This window comes from Athene noctua, chromosome 1 (assembly GCF_965140245.1).
Source record: "Athene noctua chromosome 1, bAthNoc1.hap1.1, whole genome shotgun sequence".
Classification (NCBI taxonomy): domain Eukaryota; kingdom Metazoa; phylum Chordata; class Aves; order Strigiformes; family Strigidae; genus Athene; species Athene noctua.
This window is the reverse complement of record NC_134037.1, coordinates 117,257,744-117,285,194: the sequence shown is the minus strand read 5'-3', so window position 1 is coordinate 117,285,194 and position 27,451 is coordinate 117,257,744. Positions and strand designations below refer to the sequence as shown.

Here is a 27,451-nt window from a genome sequence, read left to right as displayed (position 1 = left end):
ATCCAGAGACTCATCACTCTCCTCTTCTCTTCTGGGCACCCTCTCACTCTCTCCATATGCCCTGCTCCCAGGTCATGGCTTGAAACAAGCTATACTATTTTTATGATGCAGAGCAACCAGGCTTTGGTGCCCCTGGGCATCCTTACGCAGTGGGTCGGCCACCTCTGCTTTCTTGGGGCCTGTTTTATGATCAGACTGGGCTGACTGGTGATCAGCTCACAGTGAACAGAGTTTGTTGTGCCTGAAATGCTACATGGTACCCCCACACTAGAAATGACAGTGTTTTCATGGCACTCTTCCCACAGCCTCCTTTCCTAATGTGGATCTCCCTCTCAAAAACTGCAACAGGAGAAAATAACTCTAAAAAGGGAAGGTGCCTTGTGCTGGGTCCACTTGAAATGAATGTGCTGTGTGCACACAGGATAATTTCTTTGGCTCTACCCCAGATGGAGAGTTTCACTGTGACTTTTGACAACATATTATCAAGGTTTCAAAGTCCAACAAAGTGGCTGTATGAAAAGCCATGGGAAGTGGAGCTCCAAGGACAGAGACCGCTTTTCAAGCTCATATTGCTGCTCCTTGGTATTCAGGTGCTCTGAATGAGCAAACTCCATAGAAAAGATGATATTTGAAGATCTCTTGCTGGAAATTGGTGGCTTTGGCAGATTCCAGATTTTTATTTTGTCTCCCAAGAATCAACCTTCCCATGCATTTCCTGCTGCACAATTTTCTTGCTGCTACCCCCTCTCATCACTGTGCAATTCCACACCAAGAGGCATTTGGAACCTCACCATGGAGGAAGTTCTGCTCATCAGCATCCCCCAGGAGCCCGATGGCACTTTCAGCTCCTGTGAGATGTTCTCACAGCCTCAGTTTCACCTGCTGCTCAGTTCTTCTCTGCAACCAGAAAACAAATCATCCAGCACCGCCAGCATGGATGGGTCTATGGTCACTCACAGTTCACCTCCACCATCTCCACCCAGGTAATGCCTGGTCTGTGATCTAGGCAAAAATTAAATTAGCTCAGTGTTTTGAGGAGCAGATGGAGAAGGGTTTGCTGGGTGCACAGAGTTGGAGGGGAATATCTGTATTTTAACCAGTGGAAAAACCAGTGGGGTTAGAGATTTCCTAGGATGGGGAAGCTCTCTGAAGCTCTAACTTAGAAGCCAACATTTAAAAAATAAAAATATTATTACCATTATTATTATTACAAGCATCTTGCTTAGATTGATAGTTAGAAGACAACATTTCTCATTATAAGCATCTTAATTTCACCAGGTTACACAGATTGAAAGAGGGAGATGGGGGGAGACACACATTGATACAGAGAAATGATTACTTGATTTGAGATTTATTTACTTATTTAAAGCAAGTTATACTATTACATATAGGGTTTTTTTAAAATATTGCTAAGAATCCTGCTTACCCAGACTGTTCTGTGGAATTTTACCAAGGACTACAATGTTCAGCAAAATATTATGCTTTTGTCCTTGAGGAACAGGTGGCTCTAACTAGTTGGAATTTTGCTAATGAGTAAAGATAGCCATATATGAATGGTAGAAGTTCAATTGGTTCTCTTAGATAAGATAGAAAGTAAAGCATCTGAAAAACACTCTTGTTATTCAAGAAATTGTCCAAGAGAATCTGTGCATGCTCCAGAGAAAAAAACAAAGTGAGAAAGACTACAAGCCTTCCTCCCAAAGACCCCCAAAGACGCCCACCAGGAGGCAACGCGCAGGGGCAAAGAGAACATCAGCTGCTGACACCAGCCTTTCAGACTAACCCAGCCCTACTCATGCATATGTATGTTTGTGTTACGTAACCCAATGAATATGGATATCCACACTCTATAAGTTTTTGGTAAAATGTGTGGTGGGTGTGCAAGCTTTGTGGAGAAATCCCCTTGCACCCCGGCACTGGAGTGAACATACCTGCTGTATAACTCTATTCGAGTCTTGTGGAGTCTTTTTTCCGAGAATCAGTTTGGCACCCCAGATGGGACCCTCTGTGTCCGGCTGCAGGAGAGCCTCCCTCACTCTGCCAATCTTCGCAGGGACAGACAATATCCATTGGCTGCGGATCAGGTATATTGGAGAAAGGGGAGACCTGTAAGTCGTAAGGAGACATCCTACGCGAGGTAAAGAGCTGTTGTGCTCCCCCTGGGGTTGGGGTGCGATTCCCCAAGTAGTGTGGTTGTCTGGTTGTGGGCCCGTGGTGACAGAGTGGTTTCGACACTCTGACCACATTGGTATCCTGGGTCGACCTGGGTACTCCTAGTATGGTGTTACAGGAGTGGTGTGGCATTGCCGTGTTACCATCAAAAGTAAAATCTGGTACCGTTTATAATAATGTAGTCAGTATCGATCAGGTGTGGATTTGTGGTAAATGATAAATGGCAAACAGCTCATGGCATATGATTTGTGCTTTTGGCTTTGATTTATGACTTCTATGATTTAGCAATTGTTGCAATTAGTGTTTCAATGTTTGCAATATTTGTCATTTTATGTTGTGTGAGTAATGAGCGCGAGGGGCCTCTGTGTGGTTGTGTGATTGTTTCGTGTGTGTGAGGCGCAGCCCAGCTGCAGTTCGGAGTTCTCTGACCCACGGTTCCGTTATCCCGCCAGGGAAGCGGCCGGAGAGGAACAGAGCGCAGAGCAGACTCTTACCAGTGGCGGGGGGGTGCAGGACAAGTGAACATTCCTTAGTGCAGAGTCCCAGTGCCCTCCTGCTGGGTCATCGGTGCTGCTGTTTGTTCGTGCTCAGTGTTCTAAGTGTCACAGGTGAAATATCTCCTCTAGCGGGAGGCAGTAATTCTGTGTTGGTTGTTGTCTTGAATTTAGGTGCGTACTCTGTGGGGAGAGGGCACCTTTGCACCATCTGCCTGAGGGGAATATTGTCAGCTTAATCGGGTAGTGTGTTAAGGTCAAGTAGACGAGACGGGAAGCAGCCAGAGTAGGGGAATAGTTAGAAAGAGCAAAAAGAGCCCCCTGGGCTGCATTGTAAAACACTGGAAGGAGATAAGGGGACCTCCAGGCACATGTGTGAATAAAAAGACCATAATGAAGTATTGCAATCAGTAGTGGCCCCTATATAAATTGAATGAGGTGGAGAAATGGCCACTTAATGGGGCCTTGAATTATAACACCCTGCTGCAGTTGATGCTGTTTTTAAGGAGGCAAGGAAAGTGGGATGAAGTCTCCTATGCAGACATTTACACCCTCCGAGACCATCCTGAATATCAGATAGACCATGGCCTGGCACCCCCACAAGATCCACTAGTGCTGGCTGGAAAGAGAAAATAAGAATGAAGGGAAAGAGAAAGGGGCAGAAATAAAGGATTTACCAGAGTACTATAAACCACCAGTAGGAAGCTGAGGAGGAGGGTGAAAGTTTGGAGGAGCCAGAGCCAGGCTCCCCCACCACTCACAGCCCCGTATCGGAGACAGAGACAGGAGAAGCGGCGGTGGTGCCAGCTCCTCTGAGAGAGGCCGTAGGGCTGGATGGGGCCCTGTCAGAATAAAAGTCTTGTTCGCGTCCTTTGATCTTGTAACTTGGAAAATGTAGTGAAGAGGTACCAAAATGACCCTGTTAGGGTGACTAGGCATTTTCAGTTTCTGATAAAACAACATGATCTGGATTGGAGTGATATACAATTATTAGTGGATCACACAACAGAAACTGAAAAACAATTAATATTAAAAACAGCCCAAGATCTGGCTACCGATCATCTTAGGGGTACAGACGAAGATGTAAAAGATCACTTCCCCTTACAGGATCCATACTGGGACCCTAACAGAGCAGCCCATATGAGATTGCTAAATGCATATAGAGATTGGATTGTAAGGGGCATGGAGCAGGCTATACCGAAAGCAATTAACTGGTCAGCCCTATATGCCCTTTGACAGGGACCTAAAGATACTCCCTCAGAATTCCTGGATAAGCTGTGGGATACCATGAGGCGGCACACACCCTTAGATCCAAGATCAGAGGTGGGAATACAACAGTTAGTGTCGTTATTTATAGGACAATCAGCACGGGATATTCGAAAGAAGTTGCAGAAGCTGGAGCCGCCAGAGAATAGGGATTTGGAGACCTTGTTAAATGTAGCATGGAGAGTATTTAGCAATAAGGAGGAAGACTGGAGGAAGGAAAAGAGGGCATTAGTGGCATCACGACCAGAAAGCAGGGGATTTAAGAGTGTAAGACCCAAGAGGCCTTTGGGAAGGGACACTGGCAAAATGAGTGCCCGGAAAAGCGGAGGGGAAAAGACAGAATACAAGCTCATGCTGAGGATGACGACTGATTGGGACCTGGGGAATCTACCTTAGCGGATCCACTGGTTGTAATAAAGCTGGGGAAACAACAGCATGATATAGAATTTTTGGTTAATACCGGAGCAACATTTTTTGCTTTTAAATGAAGCTTTAACACCCTTAGATGATGATTTTATAATGGTAAAGGGAGCTACTGGCCAAAGTGAAAAGGCGTATTTTCTGAAACTTTTAAAATTCAAATTAGGAAAGCAATTAGGAGTACACAAGTTTTATATATGCCAAATTCACCAAAATCTTTACTGGGACGAGGTTCACTGTACTGGATCTAAAAGACACCTTCTTTTGCTTGCCTTTGAGCTCCGAAACTCAGTTATTGTTTGCATTTGAATAAGAAAACACAGAATCCAGAAGGAAGATGCAATTAACATGGACTGTGCGACCCCAGAGATTTAAAAATAGCCCCACTCTTTTTGGAAACCAACTAGCTAAAGATCTGGAGCAATGGGAGTGACCACATGGAATCGGGGAAGTCCTGCAGTATATTGATGATTTATTAATAGCCACAGAGACTGAAGAAATGTGCATAATATGGACTATTAGTTTATTAAATTTTTGGGGACTTAATAGATATCGAGTCTCTCCACAGAAAGCTCCAGTAGCTCAGCAGCAAGTAATCTACCTTGGATACGAGGTCACAGCTGGTCAACGGACCCTAGGAACTGCAAGGAAAGAGGCCATCTGTCAGAGCCCTCGGCAACAAGACAGCTAAAGAGCTCTGCACGTTCCTAGGAATGACCGGATGGTGTCGCCTGTAAATATATAACTACGGACTCATGGTAAAACCCCTTTATGAACTATTAAAATAAAATCTGAAAACCCTCCTTTGGCACAGAAAGGCAGACAGAGCATTCCATCAGCTGAAAAGGAAGTTGATGGATGCCCCTGCTTTGGGTTAACCAGACATCACTAAGCCTTTCTGGTTATTCTCCCACAAGAAACAGGGAATAGCCCTAGGGGTCCTGGCCCAAAATCTGGGACCAGATAGAAGGGCAGTGGCATACCTATCTAAACAACTTGATGAAGTAAGCAAAGGATGGCCTAGCTGCCTGAGGGCAGTAGCAGCAGTAGTTTTAAATATCCAGAAAGCACAAAAATTCACATTGGGTCAGAAAATCACAGTACTAGTATCCCACACAGTGTCTGCAGTACTAAACATGAAAGGAGGACACTGGCTTTCACCTCAGAGGTACCTGAAATACCAGGCTCCTCCTAGTGGAACAGGATGATATAGACATAGAGGTTACTAATGTGGTCAACCCAGCTTCTTTTCTCAGTGGAACTACGGGAGAACTAGTGACACACGACTACCTGGAAACAATCGAAGCAGTTTATTCCAGTCGGCTAGACCTCAAGGAGGAGCCATTAGAGGATGCTGATGAATCCTGATATACAGATGGGAGCAGTTTTACTTGACAAGGTATCCGCAAGGCAGGATACACGGCAACCACCGAAGATCAGGTAATAGAATCTAAAGCTCTTCCTCCAAATACCTCAGCACAAAAGACAGAAATAATAGCTCTAACGCAGGCATTGGAGATGGCCAAAGGTATGAAAATTAATATCTGGATGGACTCTAAATATGCTTTGGCAGTGGTCCATGCTCATGGGGCAGTGTGGAAAGAAAGAGGACTCTTGTCTGCACAGGGAAAACATATAAAGCATGCCAAAGAAATCCTCAAACTTCTGGGAAGCAGTGCAACTACCTGAAAAGGTGGCTATAATGCATTGCAAAGCTCACCAAAGAAGAAATTCCACCCATGAACTGGCAATGCTACAGCAGATCATGAGGCCAAAAGAGTGGCTGAGAAAGGTGAAATAGAAGTGCAGTCTTTGGTCCTGGATGGTAAAATACAAATTGATGGTGACCCTCAATATTCTAGGGAGGATCAAAAAATTGTTGAAGATCTAAAAGGAAACAGAGAAGATGGCAAGTGAGAAAAGACTCCTGAAAGTAAAATAATAGTACCATCTGCACTATTATGGACTACAGTGATGGCAAAACATAGAAAATCCCACTGGGGAGCAGAGGCCTTATATAAATGTCTTCTTCAGCAAATGGTTGCCCGGAATCTGTATACCACCATCAAGCAGGTGACACCAATGTGAAATCTGTTTACAAAATAATCCTAAAACACTAAAGACCAAACCTAGGTGAATAGGGAAAGAAAATTACCCAAGGCAACAATGGCAAATTGATTTTTCTGAACTGGCAAGAAAAGGGGGGTTTTGGTACCTTTTGGTCTTGACAGATACCTTTTCCAGGTGGCCAGAAGCATTCCCTTGTCGAACTAGAAAGCCAGAGAATTAACTAAGGTGTCATTAAAACAAAAAACAAAAAAACCCCCAAGGTTTGGGGTTCAATAACAATATCCTCAGGTTGGGAATCACATTTTGTGGCAAAAATTGTCCAGCAGCTTAGTAAACTTTTAGGAATAGAAGGGCAATTACATACCCTGTATAATCCACAAGCCAGTAGTCAAGTAGAATAATAAATCATTAAATTAAACAACGAATAGTAAAACTAGGCCAGGAAGCCAGATTATCCTGGCCCTAAGCACTGCCCTTAGGCCTTCTAAGAATCAGAACCAAACCCAGAACTAAGGAGAGATTAAGTCCTTTTGAAATAATATACGGGAGACCATATATAATACAAGCAGAAACATCAACCCAGGTTGGAGATGAAATACTAACAGATTATATTATAAGTCTACAAGAGCAGCTGTGAGAAATAAAGAAATTGGTCCCAGGAATTGTCTGGATGGGCCTGTACACAACATTAAATCTGGTGATTATGTATATATCAGATCTTTTTCAGATTCACTTCTGGAACCAAAATGGGAGGGTCCATTTCAGGTGTTATTAACTTCCCATACAGCAATCAAGATTAAAGAACAGACATCCTGGATACACCACACCAGAGTGAAGAAGGCCTCTAAGCCAAAATAGAAATCGACACCTGTGGGACTGCTAAAGCTTCGCATCCAAAAATGGTGACATGAGTATAAATGCTTAAAATTTTGCTGAACTGTAATTTAAAAAGTACTTGAGAAGGGCCTTGGTCAGATGCTTATTTTGGACATACAGGCATTATGGGAAAGAATCTATTGGGGATGAATTTAGCAACTGTTCTCCATTCTAATATATGACAACGTGCCAATTCGAGATTTGCCCTAATGAAACCACAGAGACTATTATAATTTACATGGGTATGGAATGTGTTTGTTTAAGAACCCTATGTAATTTTGTACAAGTAGATAACCTTATAATAGATACAAGTAATCATTCGAATTTCTGTATCTGCAATTTCATCAGTCTTACAGGATGTGATTTCAATTATACTGCTCCTGTCACAACTTACCTGTTGTTAAGATCTAATTCTAAATTAGTCCAAGATTTGCAACTCACACCTATTGGAATGGATCTAACCCTAATAAGAAAACTTTTGCATCATGACAATTTAAAATATTGATGAAACAGGTCCAAGAAAATGGGCAAAATACTTTAATTACCGTCCAGCATGATGCAGAAAGAACACATAAAGTCATGAAACAAGTGAAGTCATATGGAGAACACTACTGGTGAGATACATTTACAGGCTATTCCCCATCAGCTACCAAAATAAATATACTGACTCATCCGACACTGATATTACTAATAATCACGACAATAGTAACAACAAAAATCTTATCTTTTGGTGTAAATTGAAGAACCTAACAAACCAAATATGGACCTTACAAACAGTAATAAAACATAATAAACCCCTTTTGATGGCAAAAGAATTTGCTCAGGGAAAAGAAAAGGGGGGAATTGATACAGAGAAATGATTACTTGTTTTGAGATTTATTTACTTATTTAAAGCAAGTTATAGTATTACTTATAGTAATTTTTTAAAAATATTGCTAAGAATCCTGCTTACCCAGACTGTTCTGTGGAATTTTACCAAGGACTACAATGTTCAGCGAAATATTATGCTTTTGTCCTTGAGGAACAGGTGGCTCTAACTAGTTGGAATTTTGCTAATGAGTAAAGATAGCCATATATGAATGGTAGAAGATCTATTGGTTCTCTTAGATAAGATAGAAAGTAAACTGGCTGAAAAACACTCTTGTTATTCAAGAAATTGTCCAAGAGAATCTGCGCATGCTCCGGGGAAAAAACAAAGTGAGAAAGACTACGAGCCTTCCTCCCAAAGACCCCTGAAGGCGGCCACCAGGAGGCAATGCGCAGGTGCAAAGAGAACATCAGCTGTTGACACCAGCCTTTCAGACTAACCCAGCCCTACTCATGCATATGTATGTTTGTGTTACGTAACCCAATGAATATGGATATCCACACTCTATAAGTTTTTGGTAAAATGTGTGGTGGGTGTGCAAGCTTTGTGGAGAAATCCCCTTGCACCCCAGCACTGGAGTAAACATACCTGCTTTATAACTCTATTTGAGTTGTGGAGTCTTTTTTCCGTGAATCAACATATAGGATTTTCTCTGGTTAGACCACATGGTATTTGCACAGCATTACACCATCAGGATTTTATATGAGCCCATGACTTGCTTTCTTGATTTTCCAAACCCTTCGCAACTTCTATTCCCTTGGCCACCCCTCCTCACTGATCTCTGGCTTCTGCCTCTTTTCCCCAGAATCATGCTGCCTCTCTTCTCTTAACCACCACTGTCTCTTGCTCAGAAAGGTTTATAATGGCCCATCATCTCCTGATGGCCTGGCACACCTGTGCCTGGGATGTGGTCAGATGGAACAATAACAGAGTTGCATGTTCATCATATTGTTGTGCCACTGCTGGAAGGCACCAGAAAGTATCTGACAAAAGTCAGTTATCTTGGATGCTATAAACTGCAACCACCAGAGAGACCCTTTGAGCTCTCCTGGACCGCAGCGGGCCTGTGACCAGCATCTCCCCTGAGCTGGGACGCCTCTCAGGTACCAAAACCCTTAAGGTGTCGTCTGCTCCAGACAGAAGGCCAGGGCGAAGTCCACCCGCTCGAGTTTCAATTATTGCCTGTTGAGGAATGCCAAGGCATTGTGAGTATTTGCTCTAAACTCGAGAGGGAAATTTTATTTGAGTTAGCTTCTATTTCACACATTCTTTCTCTGTTTATTGGTGTGTGCATGTGGTTACATACCCTTGCCCTTGTTCCTGTGTGTGTTTGTCCCTTTTGTGTTCATTTTACTGAATCCAAACACCTTTGTTTCTGTATGTATATGTCTGTTTTGTGTATGCGCATGTATATATGTGTATAAATTAAGGTACCGTAAGGAAGTTAGAGTGAATCTTGTAATTTTAGAATCTGAATAAGTCGCTTTTCTTTCTCAATTATTTTGTATTGATAAATTGCTGTAGTTATTAATAAATCTAGATTTCTTACTAAATCATTACCTTATCAATACTTTCATCCACGACACATCCTTGAAAGGTGGCCCAAAGCACAGGAAGTCTTAGAAAGGGGACAGTTTGGTCAGACAAAAGGGGAATGGTTGTATTTGAAATTACAGCAGCTGACTCCCTCAGTGAGAGCACGGCCATGTCTTAACCTAGAGCTGGTGCCTCTTCCTTACCAACCAACCAACCAACCCTGTTTTTGGCAGGCACAGAGATGAGAGTCAGATGTGCACCAGGTCTGTACCTGATTTCTGCACTGTTTCAGAAAGAAATGTGTAAAGCACTCTTGAGGGAAAAGGCAGGGGAGGTGCTTTGCAGCACAGATGCTGAGCATGGAACCTCATGATGCTGCACCCATGGTGCAGTGGCCTTGGGACATGTACAATGAGCCAGAGCTTTCTCTGGAGTCATCTGTTCTTGCAGCAAGAAAGGCTGCTCAAGGTCTGGCTGGCCTTGTCAGAGAGGCTGCAAGGCTGGGTTGATGATTAAGTTTTGCCAAGTTTGCACATATAGAAAATTAACTCTGCAGCTTGGGCACAGCATTCTTTAATGATTAACAGCATTTGCACCTCCAAAAAAAGTAAAATGATGCTCATTAGCTTAGGAACAATGTCTAGACCAACTTATCAGTAAGAAATAAGTAAGTTAGCATCAGGAGCAAGTATTTGGTTTGACTCCTCCTCTGCTCTCCTCCTTCCCTGCACAGACAACTTGAAAGGAAACTAGTCTGGGCAACAGTAACTGGATATCAACACGACATTCCGTAATGAAGGTGGAGGCACATCTTAAGTTCACCACAGTGCAGCATCCTGCAAACACCCATCTCACCAGGGCAATCCCAGAAGCATGACTGAATGAACCCGAGCAGGTTGAGAGCAGCTTGGTACCACAGGGGTCAGGAAATGAAAAAGGTGATCTCACCCTGGAAAGTTTTCTGATGCCCAACAAGTGTCCAGGAGAGCCTGTCACAGTGGGGAGAGATAACTGGGAGGACTCTGTAAGGTGCAGGTTTACATTTTTTTCAGGACTCCAGCACTGTCCTATGTGCAGTTTAGTGCAGGATGCTGCCCCTCAAGCAGATTCACCTGATACGAATTGCAAGACACGATGGCTGACCATCGGAGGGAAGGGTTGTGAAAAGGCAACTTGGGCACTAAGTGTCATTTTGGCCTTGTGTTTCAGTGGGACCTCGTGTGTTAGCAGCACGGACTGAACCAGGCAACTGCAACCTTCTTCTTCATCAGTGTTACAATGGGGTCTGTGATATTTGGATACCTTTCAGACAGGTTTGATGCCTTTCAGGCTGTTCCTCTAGGGCTTCAGTTTCATGATGAGAGCTTCACAAATCTGTGACCTGCAGAAGGCAATCAGAGGGGCAGAGAAAGGAGAAAGCACAATCATAAAGGGAGAATCCAGCTTCTCACTTGAAAATTGGATTAAAGTGATACTGGGAAGCAATGCAGTGGCTAAATGCTTCATGGAACAGCCAGTTAGCAGCCCACCAGAGAAACAGCTCTGGCCTTGGTTAGGAGGAAGATGCACTGCAGCAATGACTACAACACTGTGACCAGCATTGCTGCAGGAACAGTAAAACCTGAAAAAATCCACTGTCTGTGAGACCAGTTTCAGAAAGGATAACTGTCTGAAAAAGGAGAAAGATGACTAAAACAAAAACAAACCAAGAGACTAAAAGAGTTAACTCCTTGCAAGTTATATGGAAATTGGTTAAGGACACCCAAGTGAGGGGCTCAGTGCAAATACATGCCATAGCTGAAAAAAAAAAAAAGACTAACCAGAAAGCAAAAACTGACCATATCATTACAAAAGCAGGGTAAAGGAGATTAGTAGAAGCAGGGAGACATTCCTCAAGGAAGAGCTGAGGCAATGAGGAAAACAGGAACAAATCTGCTCTCTCTGCTTAAATGTTAGAAAGCGATAATGTAAACCTGAAGAATACCGGAGTAATAACCTAGAAAGGGCATCAATTAATAAACTAAGTATTTTTGGAAACAGCAGAACCAGGAAACCTGTGGGAGAATAAGTAGTACAGGCATGCAATCAGGATGTGCACTGTGCACTATTCATTATTTAATGTCTGAGTTTCCTGCACAGGAAACTGCTTCCTGAGTTCCTTCCTCTGAGACCAAACAAGCATTAGTGTTTGGCAGGCTACAAAATCACTGCATAGCAGAGGGAAACCACCTTCACATTATGAAGCACTCAGAGACTTCGTGCTGACGATGGGAATTTTTACATCCATATCTTTGCACAGGAGTATATCAGTATACTTTTACAAAGACCCAAGACACCTGGCTGATATTCAAACTGTGCCTTTTAGCTTTCTATCTAAAATGGTTTTATAGCACAGTTGGAGGGAAAGAAATTCAGAATCATGAAAAGGAGCAGGACATAACAAGGCAGAAGAGATGGTCTCTGCTAGAGCAAAACAAACAATAATTTGTTTTTCAAATGGATTGTGAGAGGGAAGAGCCAGATCAAGGCATAAAAGGAGCATCTGGAAATGAAAAGGCTGTAGTGTGAGACATAAATGAGTTTGTGCTCACAGTGGGAGAACCTGTAGGGGCAGCTGTTGGAGCTGGAACTTTGAAACAAGCTGATAGAAAGCACAGAGAAATACACCAGGTGAATGCCAGCAGCCTGCCAGGAGCAGGGGGTGGTCATCCTAGAGCCCTACAGGACCTTTGAGATGAAAAATCTGAAATACTGTTGGCTTTGTGTGACCACCACAGCAGAGGGCTGGGAAGTTACTGTGTATCAAATCAGTTTTAAACTGGTTTCCAAAAAAGACCTCAGAAACTACATTCCAGGCAGCTTGACATCCATGTGAACCAGGCAAATTAGTAGAAACTCTTCTGAAAGATTGAATCAGTAGCCGTATGGGTAAAGATGACATACTGGTGAAGAATCAGCAGGGTTTTTGCAAAAGATTCATGCCTTACAAACATACTGGATTCCTTTGAATGCACTAACAGGCATGTGAACAGGGGAGATACCATCCAAATAGATTTCAAGAAGTTTCCTTACCAAAGGTTCCTAAAGAAACTGAGCTGCCCTAGGATAAGGAGGAAGGTCTCTGCATCTATAAATAATTGATTAAAAGCCAGGAAGGAAGAGGGAGATGTAAGTGTTCAGTTGTGACAATGGAGGGAGACCTGTGGGGACCTGTGCTTGGATTTGTGTACTTTTCAGTACATTTATAAATTATCTGGAAAAGAAGCAAGTGGGGAGGTGATGCTGAGTGACCAGGCTGATAGAGATGAGATCTGAATGTGAAGAACTGCAGAAGGAGCTTAAAGAGCTCTGTGACTGGATGAGAGCATCAGAAGACAAAATTTCAGGGTAGATTAAAAGAAAGAGAGAAACAATTCTAACTTCTCATTTAAAACTGAGGCCTCTGAGCTGACCATAGCTGCTCAGGAGCAAGACTCTGAGATTATGACAGACAGCTCTAACATCAGCAACGATCCACTCAGCAATGTGTGGTGGCTGGGTGAGTGAGTACAAAATTAAGAATCATTACAAAAGCAATATAAAATTAGAGAGAATACCACTGCAGTAACATGTAAATGCATGGTGGCCCCACATCTTGAATATTGTGTGCAGTTTTGATTTCCCTTCACCCTCCTTCCTCATCTCAAAAGGATATAGAAGAAATGAAGGAGAACAGGTCCCACTTCTTTGCGATAACAGTAATGCAGAAATTTCATCTCTAGTGCTCCAGGGTGAAAACTGTCTGGTCCTGGCATTCTGCTACAGTTCAGGCTTGTTTTGTTCTAAGCCTCTGCAGACATCTGGATTTGAGAACATCTCTACTGACAAATTTTACCCTGGTATTGTACTGAATTGGCTGCATGATGCTTTGGCAGAGTTCCAGATTGGCTATTTATGAAAATAGCTTTTTTATTTATTTTTATACTTGTGCAGTTTGCTACTTCTATTTTCTACATTTAATCTTTCAGAGGTTGTGCTTTCCCACCTCTCCCCTTGAAGACAATTTTAACAGCATTATTTCTAGCAGCCGCCCTGTAGCCTGCAGTTCAATCCTGCCAGCTTGACTCTGGTTTTCCTAGCAGGTGTCATGCTTTTGCTGAGAGAGACTAGTAATGGGTTCATAAATAGCTGCCTTGTGCCCTGCAGGCAATCTTACGGTTTTATATCCTTCTGACTGTATTGTCAAGAAAAATTTCACTTTAAAAATGTATCTTCTTTCTTAGGCAGTTACCCTACTGGAAACTGGATCCAGCCCTCGTGTTTCTAGGTGTTTGCTGCTCCAACCCAGGGACATTACGATGACTTTTGCAAACTGGTTCTGCTTAAATTTCAAAGCAGATCCAGCAAACTGCCTGGGCCCAAGCCCAAGTTGTTTTTCTCCAAGTAGATTTATTAACTAGCTACTGCATTAAGTCATTTATGATAATTTTTAGGAATGTTATTGTGGCATTATGTCCAAGCACTTCACTTTTTTCCCTGGTGCAATTGTGCTTGCCACCATCCTTCTCAGGTGGACACTAAGAGAGCCCTAATGCCAGAATCAGACCTACAGACTAAACACTACCTTCATTTACTCCTCCAGCTTGAACATAACCTTTCATCACATGCAGTGCTGATGTTCATGAGGAGACTGATGCCTTGTGCTCCATTTTGATTTTCATAGGTTGTGTAGAAATAGACACATATTTCTCTGTGTGTGTGTGTATGTATACATGCTCATTTGTGTGTATTTAATTTTCTGTATTTCTCCACACTCTCCACACAGGACTCTGCATGACGGGTAAGATGGTCCTACAACTTCCAAAACCCTTGGGGAATGACCTCCTAGAGATTTCTCATAGATCTCTTAAGACATCAGGGCTATTTGCACATGTGGTCTGACAAGTGGATTCCTTTTATTTTCCTTTGGGATCTTTGTTTTTCTTCCAAGATTCAGGGTGAAAGTGTCATGGTTCTCTCTCCTCCTCAAGGGCAGTGGCAGTGGCTGGTCAGCCATGGGAGGTGGACATGCTGAGCCAGGCATGGGACAGTCATTGGAGGGAGCAGGGTGTGCCAGCAGCATGGGATTTCAAGCAGACATCACTGTTTTTGATGATGGTGTTGAACAGAGGAGCCCAATATATTCTGATCAGTGCTGTTCTTTCCACTGGAGAGACTCATGCCGGATGCTCACAGAGCAGGCTGGCCCTCTGGATGGGACTGCACCACTGTGGCACCGGCTATATCCAGAGCCATTTCCTCCTCTCTGGGGTGTTGCATCTTGCGCTCTTTGCAGAGCAGGCAATATTTTAATTTTCCTTCCCAAGTCTCTGTTTGCCCCATTTCACCCCTACTCCTGGGACAGGTTTCCAGCCACTGTAACCCAGCCTGTGCTTGTGGCAGTTTTGGACAGAAATCCATGCTCCTGCTGTCACTTGTGTTCTCTGTCATATTTGGGATGCCGAGTGCTGCCTCTGTCTCCTACAGCATGCTGGCCATCACACGGACCCTCACTCGGGTGGCCCTGAGCGGCGTCTCCCTTATTATATTGCCTTTCAGTAAGTATGTGGGGGTTTGTGGGTGCCTGGTTGTAGAGGGGTACTTCTGACAGGTGGGTAGGTACTTGTCTACCAGACAGGGCAGAGCTAGTAGGAACGGGAGTTTGGAAATTGTTATGTGCACAATTCACTACAGGCAGCCAAAAGAAGGCACCCCTTTTGGAAGGATCCAAGAATTACAATTTTCTGTTAGTTTAATTAATGCTTTAACAGTCTACTCAAAATACAACAACCACTGATTAGTACTTCTGTTGCAACATTAACACTTGGAATCCATGCTACCCAATTCCTGGCAAGGATCGTCAGTAGTACAAAAAGAGCCACCGTCCAAAGTTTCTGCACCTTTCCTCTGATACTGAGTTCTTACCCTTCAAACACCCTGTTAAGACAATTTATCAGTGTTTCCATGTCCTCAGCAGGAGGATGGTGTGCCATCCATAAGGTGTTTTTACCTCCCCAGTCTTGAGTTTGCTCACAATTTTCATAAGTTCCCAATCTGTATTTTTACAAAGAGTGGGGGCAAAGAACCACCAAAAAAAAAAAAAATCACATAGAGCTAGGCAAAGCTGAAGCTGAAAAATGTAGGCAATTATAATAAAAACAAGCTCCAACTTCAGGGCACCCAAAAAAGCACTGGATGATTGTGTAGGTACAGTTGGGACATACTAGGCAAGACTCATTGTACCCAAGAGCAAGTTACAGGGGCAGCAAAAATTTCCAGGATTTTTGCAGACACAGCCAAAATCAAGCTAAAATAGCTTCAATAATGGAGAAGTCCACAGAAGACCCAACAAATCCCAAGGCCTGCTATGTTTTTTTATTGTTATAAATGTTGATGCCTGCAAGGCAAAGTATAGCTTGGGAGGGACATTTCTGATTGTTAGAGGCTGTAACAAGATGTCCAGATCTTTGGAAGAAAATTGGCTTTTAGTTCACACACACAAACAAGGAGACCACCATCTATTCTGGCTCTACATGTGCATTAGTATATAATTTGAGTAGATTCCACAAGAACAACAATTCATCTTAATATATTGCTTTCATCTGGAATAATGAATGGGCAGAGAAATAGGAAACTGTGCAGGCAAGATAGTTAGGGAAAAAAATTATCGGTTTAATGAAGACCAGTTGAATGCTATTGAACGGAAATTTTAAAAAGTATCTCTTAAGGTGTTTTTAGCACTTTCTTACTATATGTCCAGTATTTCTTCTTTTAAGACTTTATTTTAGTTGCTTACAACTTTTCAAGAGGTTAATCATTGTGGATGAATGTTTTAAATGTGCCAGATGTCAGCCACACAGTGGAACTCTCCTGGAGGAGACAACCAGGGACAGACTCTACCTTACTTTGCCCTTGTTAAAAAGCCCTACAGACCCCTCCCTGGAGAAGTCCCGTGTGTCCCAGCTCAACACTGCCTCCTTCTTGTAGGGATGGAGTGGGTGGATATACAGCACCACACCTTCTCTGGTATCCTGACCAGCATTTTCTGGAGCATCGGGAACATGCTGCTGGCCATGGCAGCATACTTGGTGCGTGAATGGTGACGGTTATTAGTAGCTGTAACAGGACCTTGTCTTCGGAGCATTGTCTGTCTGTGGTGAGTGCAGTGACCTGCAGCCAGATGGCCGGTGGGGATAGGAGTGGGCCATGATTTGCCTCCTTTTGCTCTGTCAGCATGGCAAATGTTGCAACGCTGATCCTAGGACTAGCTCCAGCATCCCAAAGAGGAGCAGGACTCGTCTGTGTCCTACACTCGGATTGCCCAGTCACGGCATCTCTTAAAAACTGGAGTGGCCTGGGTTTCAAATCTCCTCCTCACCTTCAACAAGGCCAGGAGCCAAGTTTACACCACAGCTTTGGGGACAAGGAGGATGCAAGACCAGGGCTGAGGCCAGGCATTTGGGGGACAGGTTGCAGCGCAGGGGAGAAGGATTTGATGCTGCAAGCACTGTCAGACGTGGCTCAGAGCAAGCAAAGAGATACCAATAGAGGGAGGCAGGGCCAGGCTAGATCCCTGGATTTAATCCTTGGTAGACTCAAGATAAATAATTTATCCATCCTCCGTCCCCACCTCACTGGTGTACCTCTGGTACAAATATTTCCATATAAGCCAATGACATCTGCAGGCTAGGTCAGGTGCATTTATACCTGCACTTCCTATGGCCTTTATCAGATGTGTAACCATCCTGATGGGTCAAACACATCTGCTTTCTGTGGACTATTTCCTTCCTGTAGCCTTATTTAAGAAATACCTGAATCTCTTAAGCCTTAAAATGGGAGTTGGTTCATTTAATCAAAGAAACTAATTTTCCTTCTTTTTTTTCATGTAGTAGCACCAACTAGAATACAGGGTCAATTCGCTGATACTGTGACTCTAATGTGAAGTGTATTGGATCCACTTATTTGATGATCCAAAACAGTCCTTTGAATAAGCAGCTCCATTTCCTGGCTGGACAAAAGTCCTGTGTTGAAATAAGCAAGCAGTTATTCCTACAACTGCCCCACTGAAAACATTCCGAAATGGGTCCTGTGCTACCTCCACCTTAGAGTGGTTGTTTAGTTCCTCTTGGACACAGGTGTAGTGCTGGACCACACTGTAGAAATCACAGATGTGTCTTTCAGGGTGATGGGGAGCTCTAGCTGGAAACCATGCAGAATAAGCTCTGATTGTTAGACACATGGGCCCCAAAATTATATGCATAATCGCTGAGCAGAATGATATCCAAATGCTAAAGTGCCTTTCAGCTGCCATTAAAGAGGCTTCTAGAGACTATGGTTTGCTTGCTCACTATGTCTATCCATCAGCATGTTGCAGTAGATTAAATAGCTGCACAGATCTAGCAGAAAAATCTCAAATACTACTTATGAAAAATGGGATATAAACTGATGCTGTTGTTAATCAATGGCTCAGCAAAGATGTATTGTTTCACTGGTGATGAGGGTTTACTGGCAAAGAGTAACATCTGTTATTTCACTCATCAGGTCTAACGCAACTGAAGTATGTGTTCTGCTGACTTTTTTAGTTAGAGTTGTTTTGCTCTTTCTCTAGGACAACCGGCCATAAAAAATTGAGTCCTGGGAAGTGCTGAAATTAAACAGATACACTTGGACCCACCCTTTCCATGACAGCTGATTTTTTTTTTTTCTTGCATGTTAATGCCTTTTATGGAGATCAGTTCTCCAACAAATTATACGGTAATCTTATCAAAATTCAAGCACCTAAGAGGTCAGTGATTGTTGGATAATTAAAAGTCCCTGAAGTATGGAATCAAAATCTAATTTAGCGCACTCTGTAGATATTGTTGACACAACATCAGAACTCAGTTGAGATATTAAACAATGAAGAGACATAATATTATACTCTGGAGATGGTGGCAATGACTGCAAAATGCCATCTTTCACTCTTTTTATTACCCAAGGTGCATTGGGTTATAAGTTTATGGGAAGGAGTTGAAAACTTTCCAGAAGACCAGTTCTGTAAATGTTTTCAGCTACTGCTTGAATAATGACAGCAGTTGTTCATTAGTTCTTTTGTAACCTGATTTAGGGCACATTAATCACCAACAGCTTACAGGAACTGGTCTCAGGCCACTCCAGTGGGACAGTCCAGTGAGAGATTTCTGACAACTGTGTGACCTCTGTAGACCTCATACCCACATACTTCTTCAAGGTTGTAAGACTTCCCACTAACTGTACAGGATGCTCACCCAGAAGTCTACATGAGAACAGAAGATTCTGTTTTCTGGTTCTCTCAGGGAACAGATTTGGGTAGCCCGAAGTAGGTGTTGACTGCTCTAGTAGAATGTAGCCACTGTAGGATATTTCCAATGTCTTCTGGACCCTGACCACTATGTGGACCAACAAAACACCACGTACTATCTAGGCCATGCTGGGCTGCACTGTGGCCTGGGAAGCTCCAGACCAAACAGGGCGATGTACCCATGAATTGCAACCAGATAAAAGATGAGAGAGAAGTCCAAGAAGAGGGAGTTGCAGATGCTAGTTTATGACAAATGCTGGATCTTTTGCTGGAACAGACAGAAAAATAAGAGTCACAGGACTCCCACCCTACACAGGTCTGCTAAGCAGACCTCTCAGAGTTGCTAATTAGCTCTACAGCAGTACAGCTTTCCTTGTCATTCAAGGACTAGCATGGATACTTCACTGGGGGCTGCAGCTGCAATGACTTAGACCCCAGTTGACTGTCTTGTGCAGAAGTCCCTGACGATTGGGAAAAACATAATTTTAGCAATGAACAATGTAAGTATAGAGCCCACTAAATCCTTTCTACATAGTAATTTTTTATATCCTACATTTTCAAATTTTAAAGAGTCCCAAAAAGCATGAATCTGTAAATATAAGCTCTCTGGGGACAATTGTAATTAATGAGAGTTTGAAACCTCAGCCAGCTCAGAAAATTCAAGCTTTGATCAAAGATCACAATTAAAATTTTGGCTAGACATACTTCAATTAGCAGACTGTACTCCTTTAAGGGTAGAACAGCATGTACATGTAACAAGGTTGTCCCATTACTCTTACAGGCCAAAGTTGCTATTTTAGCTGAGGTTGAAGCTTCATAGAGAAGACCCCTTTCTTTTTGGCTAGTGCCATGCAAGTGGGGTGGAAAACATGGAGCTCCAACAGGAACTCTGTCTTCTGTCCTCACACCAGGTGGGTCACAGAGTCTGGCCAGTGGCTCATAATGGCAAAGTGAAACAAGCTCAGAGGCATCTGCTTCGATGTGCAGGAATGAACAGAAGGAAGGACTTCATTGTCTCACCAGAGGTGAGAAACTGAAGATCCAGACACATGCTCTTCCTCTCCCATTTTCTGTCTCTGTGTTCCACTTTATTTGATACCTGAAGCAATGCTCAGCCTGCAGTGTGATCTGGGGGGCACTGTGGTCCACAAGGTGCCATGCTCCGTTTTACTCTAAAACCAGCTACATCCACTCCTAAAAATAAAGCAGCAGCTCAGCCGCCATAAAACCAGAAATCCCCTTCAACAGGTGGAGTGTCTTTCCATTCGTTATTAAGAAGCCTCAATGCACTGGACACTGGACTAAGTATGCAGCAAGAGAGAAGCACAGCCTGAAAAAAATGAGACAAAAGCATCACTCCCAAAACAGAGAGTGTGCAGGTGCATGAGCAATTTGTACAGCTTAGTGCTTGCCTTCCTGGTTGCCACAGTATTTGCCAAGTGTTGGTACAGTGCCAGCAGAAAGCAGACACACATTAATAGCATTTAATTAACATATTTCTTCTCATATTGCACTTGAGACACTGCATGTAGTGTTATCCAAAAACGCAAAAGTTAATCCACTTTAGGCTGTGTGGTGGTTTAGGCCCTGCCGAGACCGAGACCACGTTGCCGTTGTCCCTCCCCCACCCTCGGACCGGACGGGGCTGGAAGTGAGGCACAAACCCCGGGGTTGAAATAAAGAAAAATTTAATACAACAGTGTAACAAATAATAAACTTAGCAACAACAATAGCAATAACAACAACAATAAACAGTAGTAACAGTGAACAGGACAAAAGACATACAGAGATATACCGCAAGGGACACAGCCAGCCTGCCGCGCGTGCTCTCAGGGACAAAAGCCCACGGGAAACTGTTCCTGTGCTTGGCGCATGGACCGGACGTCAGTATGGTATCCAATAACCCAGCTAGAGCCCCCTCCCCACTGCTGGGGAAACTTAGCCCAATCCCAGCTGAAACAGGACAGGCTGCATTTAGTGCACATATGAAACTGGAAGAATGTCAGCCGTAGTGCCCCATGATGAATGTGGGTATAAAGAACATTCGGCATAATCAACTTTTTCCCCTCGCTAAACCTCTGCTCTCACAAGTCCATCATGGCTCTGCCAGCAGTTTTAAAGGAATGTGGCAAGGGTGAGGTGTTGGGCAAAGTAGTCATGCACCTGCTGGTTTGAATCATTTTTGCTTGACCCCAGAGGTGTAAAGGATGGAGCAAAGATGCTCAGCTAGATGACTGAATAAATTAAGGGGAAGGAGAACCCTCAAAAGTAGCCACCTATCGTCAACTCCAAAGCTGAAGGTAGGAGACTGATCTGGAGATCTTCATCTTGTGCTGATCTTAAAAATGTATTTTTGCAGTCACTCACCAAAGTCAAGACCTTTTTCCATTATTTTTTTAAAGACACACTGTTGGCTCCAGGGGACAGTAATAAGCTCAAGTGATGTCCCAGTTCTAGGCAGGACTCAAAGGCCAGGCAGAAGCTGGTCTCTCCCTTTGGAGAAACACCAGAGCACAGTCAGGGTTGACAACAGTTCATAGCCAGGCTTGGATGGCTGCACATCTGTCACCTCTGGCTGATTTAGTCCACATGATTTGTCTTGACCTTCTCAAGAGCAGCAAAGCTCAGCTGTGAAATCCAATGGGTACAGAAGTCTGCCGCTCTCTTGAACACTAATCTCTTCTTTAGTGTCCATTGGTTTGCCTCTTACCAAAAGAGGAAAGTAGGAAACCCTTGGCATCAGCACATGAGCCTTGTGCTTTGCTGTCACGGTCCATCTGCGTCTCCATGTGCACCCAATGCTCCTGAATCAACAGCACTTTCTCATCCTGACCAGCATGGCATTTTTTTAAAAGCAGTTTCTTAATATCTGTTGAAGAGGTGATTAGCCCTTTTGATTTATGACAGAAAATTGGTGTTTAATCATGTGAGGAAGTTTACAGGTTGTGGCAGAGAGGAGTTGAGTGTGACTCTTTCTTGCCTTTAATCAAGTCAGTAGTTCTGACTAAATACCTAAAAATAACAAGTTATAACCTTTTTCATTCATCCCTGGCTGATGACTTCATATTTCAGAGCACAATGTTTCATGAGGAAGGGCATGATCTTGCACCCTCATATCATTCTTAGGGTTAGGACATGTAGCTAAGGCTTCCCCCCTATCGCAGCCTCGCACTGAGTCACACTATTCTGTGACCACTGGCTCACAACCAAGAAAAGCTTGCAGTTGTGACACCTTGCTGGATTCATGAGGTTTATAAGGATATAATTGTTTTTTCTTGTCAGTATCCAAGAAGGGACTTGCCTGATTCGAGTTTGCTTATCAACTTGACCATGCATCAGTGTGTTTTGATGACTTATTAAGGTAACAACTGATTTTCCTTAGTTTCAGAAGACTTTGATTTTGAAAGACATATAATCTCCAGATAATTGCACAGCACATTACTGACATACTCTCAGGTTTAATAGCATTGTCTTATAGAACCGATCAAGGAACTTCCCAGTATGAAATTCTTTTTTTAGTATGAAAAGCTTTGCCGCTCATCCAAAACCTGCAAAGTATAGTATGCAATTACAAATAAAATCTTAGCTCTTCCCTAGTGAAATGTGATGTCGCTTAGAGCTATCCTCTTCCCTTTCCCAACACTTTCTTTCCTTTTATACAATTCTTTTAACCAGAGAGCTCTCTGAGCTGACATTTCTCTTTTATTAGATATTTCTGCAAGTCCTCCACCCCCATAATTGAATGGTCTTAATTGTAGGTGATGCTGTGGGCCTGCAGATTCCCTCATTCTCTCACCCCCCTGCCTCCCCAGCCTTCACTGAATTATGTGCATTTTAAGCCTCTTTGGGCTTTTGCTGTGCTGGTTCTCACAGTTGTCCTTCCACATTCCAAGAAATCTAACTATACATACTGAAAGATGTTTTCCAAGTTAATTTCTTTTGTTACCCATTTTAATAGAAAATCCTCAACTTAGAGAACAGACTGCCATGAGGGTAACTTGAATCTCATATTTAAATTCTCAGCATTGCAGAAGTAGTCTCTTATCAGTGCTATGATTCATCTTATGCATTTGGATGAAAAGACTTATTATTTGTCTGTGAAAAAGGTAAAAATAATTTTTTAAAAGGTAAAAGTTAAAAAAAACCCCAACAACTTACTTTCCACACTGCAGCATTAATAGAAGTTACCAGATCTAGAGATGGGTGTACAGAAATAAAACAAAAATGTGGGTTCAACAAGCCACTAGATATTGTTGGAAAGGATCATGAAGAAGCTAAACAGACAGACACCATGTCTGGTTCCAAAAGTCCCTTGAACGGCTGGAGGTGGTGGCATTTGTAGGGGAATATCTCTTCATGCTTGCCCGGCTCTTCTGTAGGCTCCACTGCAGGATGCAGTCAGAGACAAGGCACTGGAGAAGATGATCCTCTGGTCCAAGATGCTGCAGGCCCTCTTCATTCATCCAAGTTGTAGGTTCCCTATGCAGCTCTGTGGCTGGGATTAAGTGTTTATGTAAAAGCTTTGGCCAAGGCTTTGCTTCCTCTGGAGCAGATATTGATTTGAGAGTACATGTAACTAGTTAACCAGACTCTCTCCTCAAGGTTTCCTGTGATTCATACTCTAATCAGTTGTTACTGTCCTACTCTGCATTTGCTGATGATTTTGGGACACGATGAAGCAAGGCTGTCCTGAGAGGAATTCACCTCTCCCAACGTCACTGTCTGCAGTCTGCTGTACAGCCTGCAGTCTAACAAAGAGCCGATGGAAGCTAGCACATGGTTCTTCTGACCAAATGCACTTGTTTGCTCTAGAATAAAATGACTTCATCACTTCCACTTGAGATCTCCATTAACTACACACTGAGCCTATGGCAACTAGCTTAGGTATAGTGCCTGCATTGCAGACCTGTAGTTGTGTGAATCTCTTGCAACAGCCAGTGAGTAGAACTTACCAACTCTCCCCATACTTTCCCCTAATTCAATTTCTGAAAGACTGTGAATAAGCACTCTCTTCTTCCTTACATGCAGACCTTCTCAGTGCCTGATATTTTTATATATTCCGTATTTATATAAACAGGTTATATAAATAGTCACACTCTATATAAATGCACTCATGAGAATAAAGCATGGAACTCACTGTTAGCTCCTGCCTGATACCTGACTCAACAGTGGGCAACCACGCAGGGAAGAGTCTGGAACTGGCCAACACTGACTTTGTTAACACCATGATCTGCCACTTCTCTGCAACCCTTTCTGCCACATGGGGTGTATAGGTAAGAGGGGAGAAGGGCCATGGGAAGAAAGAGGTCTAAAATAATAGGCAAACTATAAAGTTGTAGGAACACATGCTTCTGATAATGTACGCCCAGAGAATTTTTCTGCGATGGGAATGTATGGAAAATGCAAGGTGGACTGGAGCTGGGAAGGGCACACGCCCCAGCCTGTCTAGGGTTTAATGTCTGGATCCTAAATGTACAGAAGCTGACCTGTTTCCTTCTTTCTACCCTTCCCAGGCCATCAGAAGGATGTCAACAAACAAAAAGCCAGGACAGAGTTACTCCTACATCAGCTTGTTCAGGAAACCAGTCCTGCGGAAGATCTCTCTGTGTTCTGGGGCTGTGTGGTAAGTAGTGTCACTTCACACAGGGAATTTGTCCTGCAGTTCCCCAGCTAGACTTCCCTAAACCCCATCTCCACACACTCTTTGCAGGTTTGGTGTTGCCTTCTCTTATTATGGTATGAGCATGAACCTAAGTGGCTTTGGGCTCAACATGTATCTCTCCCAGTTTGTCTTTGGCATCATTGAGATTCCATCCAGGATGATCATGTACGTGCTGGTGAATCGAGTTGGACGATGACAGAGTCAGGCACAGGGACTCATCCTGACCGGACAATCCATAGGAGCCAACATCATCATTCCCAAGAGAGAGACACTCTTCTGCAATATGCAATACTTGCTAAAGGGGAGGTTTCCATTTTGTGCGGTGTGAGAGAAGGAGCGCCATAGATTTTGACCACAGGCAATTCTGCATGGAGGTGTCATCCTCCTCCAAGAGCAACTGTGAGACAAGGTTGATAATGTGGGCTAACCCTAATATCTGGGAGCATCTGGTAGATGGTCTCCAGTCACTGTGAAGCAGCCAGTAAGGATCCAGTATGGGGAGGTGAAGTGCCTATCTTTATTATAGACACCCAATCGGAAATGTTGAGACCTATCCTTTCATCAGTTCAGCTCCCACTTGGGCTAATAGTTACCAAACTTACTGATCCAGACTTTGGAAGCAGTAGCTCCAGGGTTATGAAGCTCTGTGGTTTATCTGTAGGAGCACTAAACCTTCTTCCTTCTTGTACCTGAGCCACAAGAACTTCTTCCTAGAGGATGCTCTTTGACCACTGTCATAAATATATTTTCTTTCATCCTAGCCTTCACCTCCTTGTGCCCTGTAGTAGCCATTATGGGCAAAGGTTTCTCAGAAGCTGCATTCACTACCGTCTTCTTGTACACCTCTGAGCTCTACCCCACCATACTGAGGTAAGAGATGCCACTCGCCTGAGTGCACAACCAGAGTCTCAGTGGGATGTCACCCTCAGGTCTTCAACATCAGCACAACAGGACATGCTGCTGGCTAAAGTGCAGGACTGATGCCTTGTTTCTAGAAGTAGTAGGTTCTAGGGATTACACACACTCAAAAGAAAGGGGCAGAAAGCTACCCTTTTTTTACTTGGGTTATGTGTGGATAGGTTATGTTGATAGGGAGACGTATTGAAAGGTCAAGAATGTTCTCTGTGGGAAGAACTCCATAAGGCATCTGTTCTGAGTAAAGTCTTAATGCCCTGTGATAATCTGCCAATAACTGCTCAAAGACCCCAAGAATAATAATTTGAAATGTCAAGTTTTATAAGGGACACATATTACCATGTTTGACAGTATTCTGGACAGCAGATGATATTAAAGCAGAGATTAACTAGCCTTTCAGGAGGAAAAACAGAGCTTATTTGAAATATCTGGATAATGCTGACATAAAACCAGATTTAGCATCACCATAATTTGGGATATAGCTGAGACTGGTGGAGGGAATCACATCACAATAGGGTCTCTGTCAAAGTCTGAAAAATCCCTCATGGATCACAACAGGCCTTATGGATTACTTGACCTCTGTCCCTCCCAGCTCAGAGTACCCTCCTTTGCCATTTAGTCCTTTAACTTTCACTGATCTCTTGCATGTGGGGAATGATGCATATTTAGACAAAAGACACTGATCTGCTACTTCTCAGACTGGTTTGTATTTTTATACACTCAAAGACATTGACAAATACAAAAATGTTTGTTCCTTCTGCAGTATTTACTCTGCATATGCACAAGTAGGTCCTGGGATTCTTGTTGTCAGCGTGAAATGCCATCCATCTCCTGAAAATCAGTAAGCAGAATAGGTCCCAGGTCTTATTTTTCGTCTCCTCTCCAAACTCTCCTGGGCTTATAGCTACAGCAGGACCAAAGGTGCTCACAGGTATCTCTAGTTCATGCCCCCTGCCTAGAAGTACCTGGGAGACAGAGGGACTTAGGTTTGCTCTCAGAAAATCAGATGATTTACTAGGGGATGAGCAGAAAATACGCTCAGGGTTTTAGACATTTAAAGTGGAAACAACTTTAGAGCAGATATTTTCAGTGTGGAACTGGAGCTTCTTTCTCATAATAGACATAAATTTATTTCTCACAGCAGCTACAGTTCCTCTCTGGGAAATCCTGTCATTGTAGGAAAATACAAAGAAAGAGAAAAAGCAACCTAAAGAAAACCTGGTAGGGGAAAAACCTGGGGGGGAAAATAGCCTCAGCACTTATAAGAAATAGGGGGAAGAGGCAGAGGGTCTGCACTTTTTCTCAAGGTCTGATACGAAAGAAGTACGCATCTCTTTCTCGTGGTGGTCAGCACCGCTGTGGTTCCCTACCTGTCCAAGCAGAATGGGATGGGGTACACCTCCTTCGTGGCATGCCTCGGTGGGGCTTTGGCCCCACTTGTGTTTCTGCTGGATGAGGTGTGGAGGTCTCTGCCTGAGGTGACGTACTGTGGTGTAGCAGTGTGCTGTGGCTCAGTGGCCTTCCTGCTCCCGGAGACACTCAACGTGCACCTGCCTGAGGGCATTGAGGACATCGAGAAAGCACAGTGAGACAGCTCCATCCTGCCCTGAACATGGAGTCTGCTGAGAGAGGCGAGGGACATCCATCTCTGCCACCTGTAATTCCCCATCTGTGGGTGGCAGCAGATGAAGGGACAGCCCAGTGGGGATTGAGGTTGTCAGGCTTCCTGCTCCTCTGTCCACGAGCCCAAATGTACCTTCTTCTCTTCCAGAGTGAAAGGACCTCCACAAATCAGTGATCACAAGGGCATGACACTACAGTCTCTGCTGAAGTGA

At 43.4% G+C, this 27,451-nt stretch overlaps 1 protein-coding gene across 1 annotated transcript; it reads left to right on the top strand.

Annotated features, from left to right (window-relative positions):
- Positions 1 to 621: 621 nt before the first annotated feature.
- On the top strand, positions 622 to 27,451 carry SLC22A7 (solute carrier family 22 member 7). Its single transcript, XM_074926842.1, is given in 15 exon segments — positions 622 to 680; positions 682 to 779; positions 782 to 916; positions 919 to 983; positions 10,912 to 11,015; positions 15,124 to 15,278; positions 16,708 to 16,876; positions 19,951 to 19,976; positions 19,979 to 20,064; positions 24,553 to 24,662; positions 24,750 to 24,973; positions 25,463 to 25,571; position 25,606; positions 26,996 to 27,201; positions 27,388 to 27,451. Coding segments are annotated over 15 exon segments (1,611 nt in total).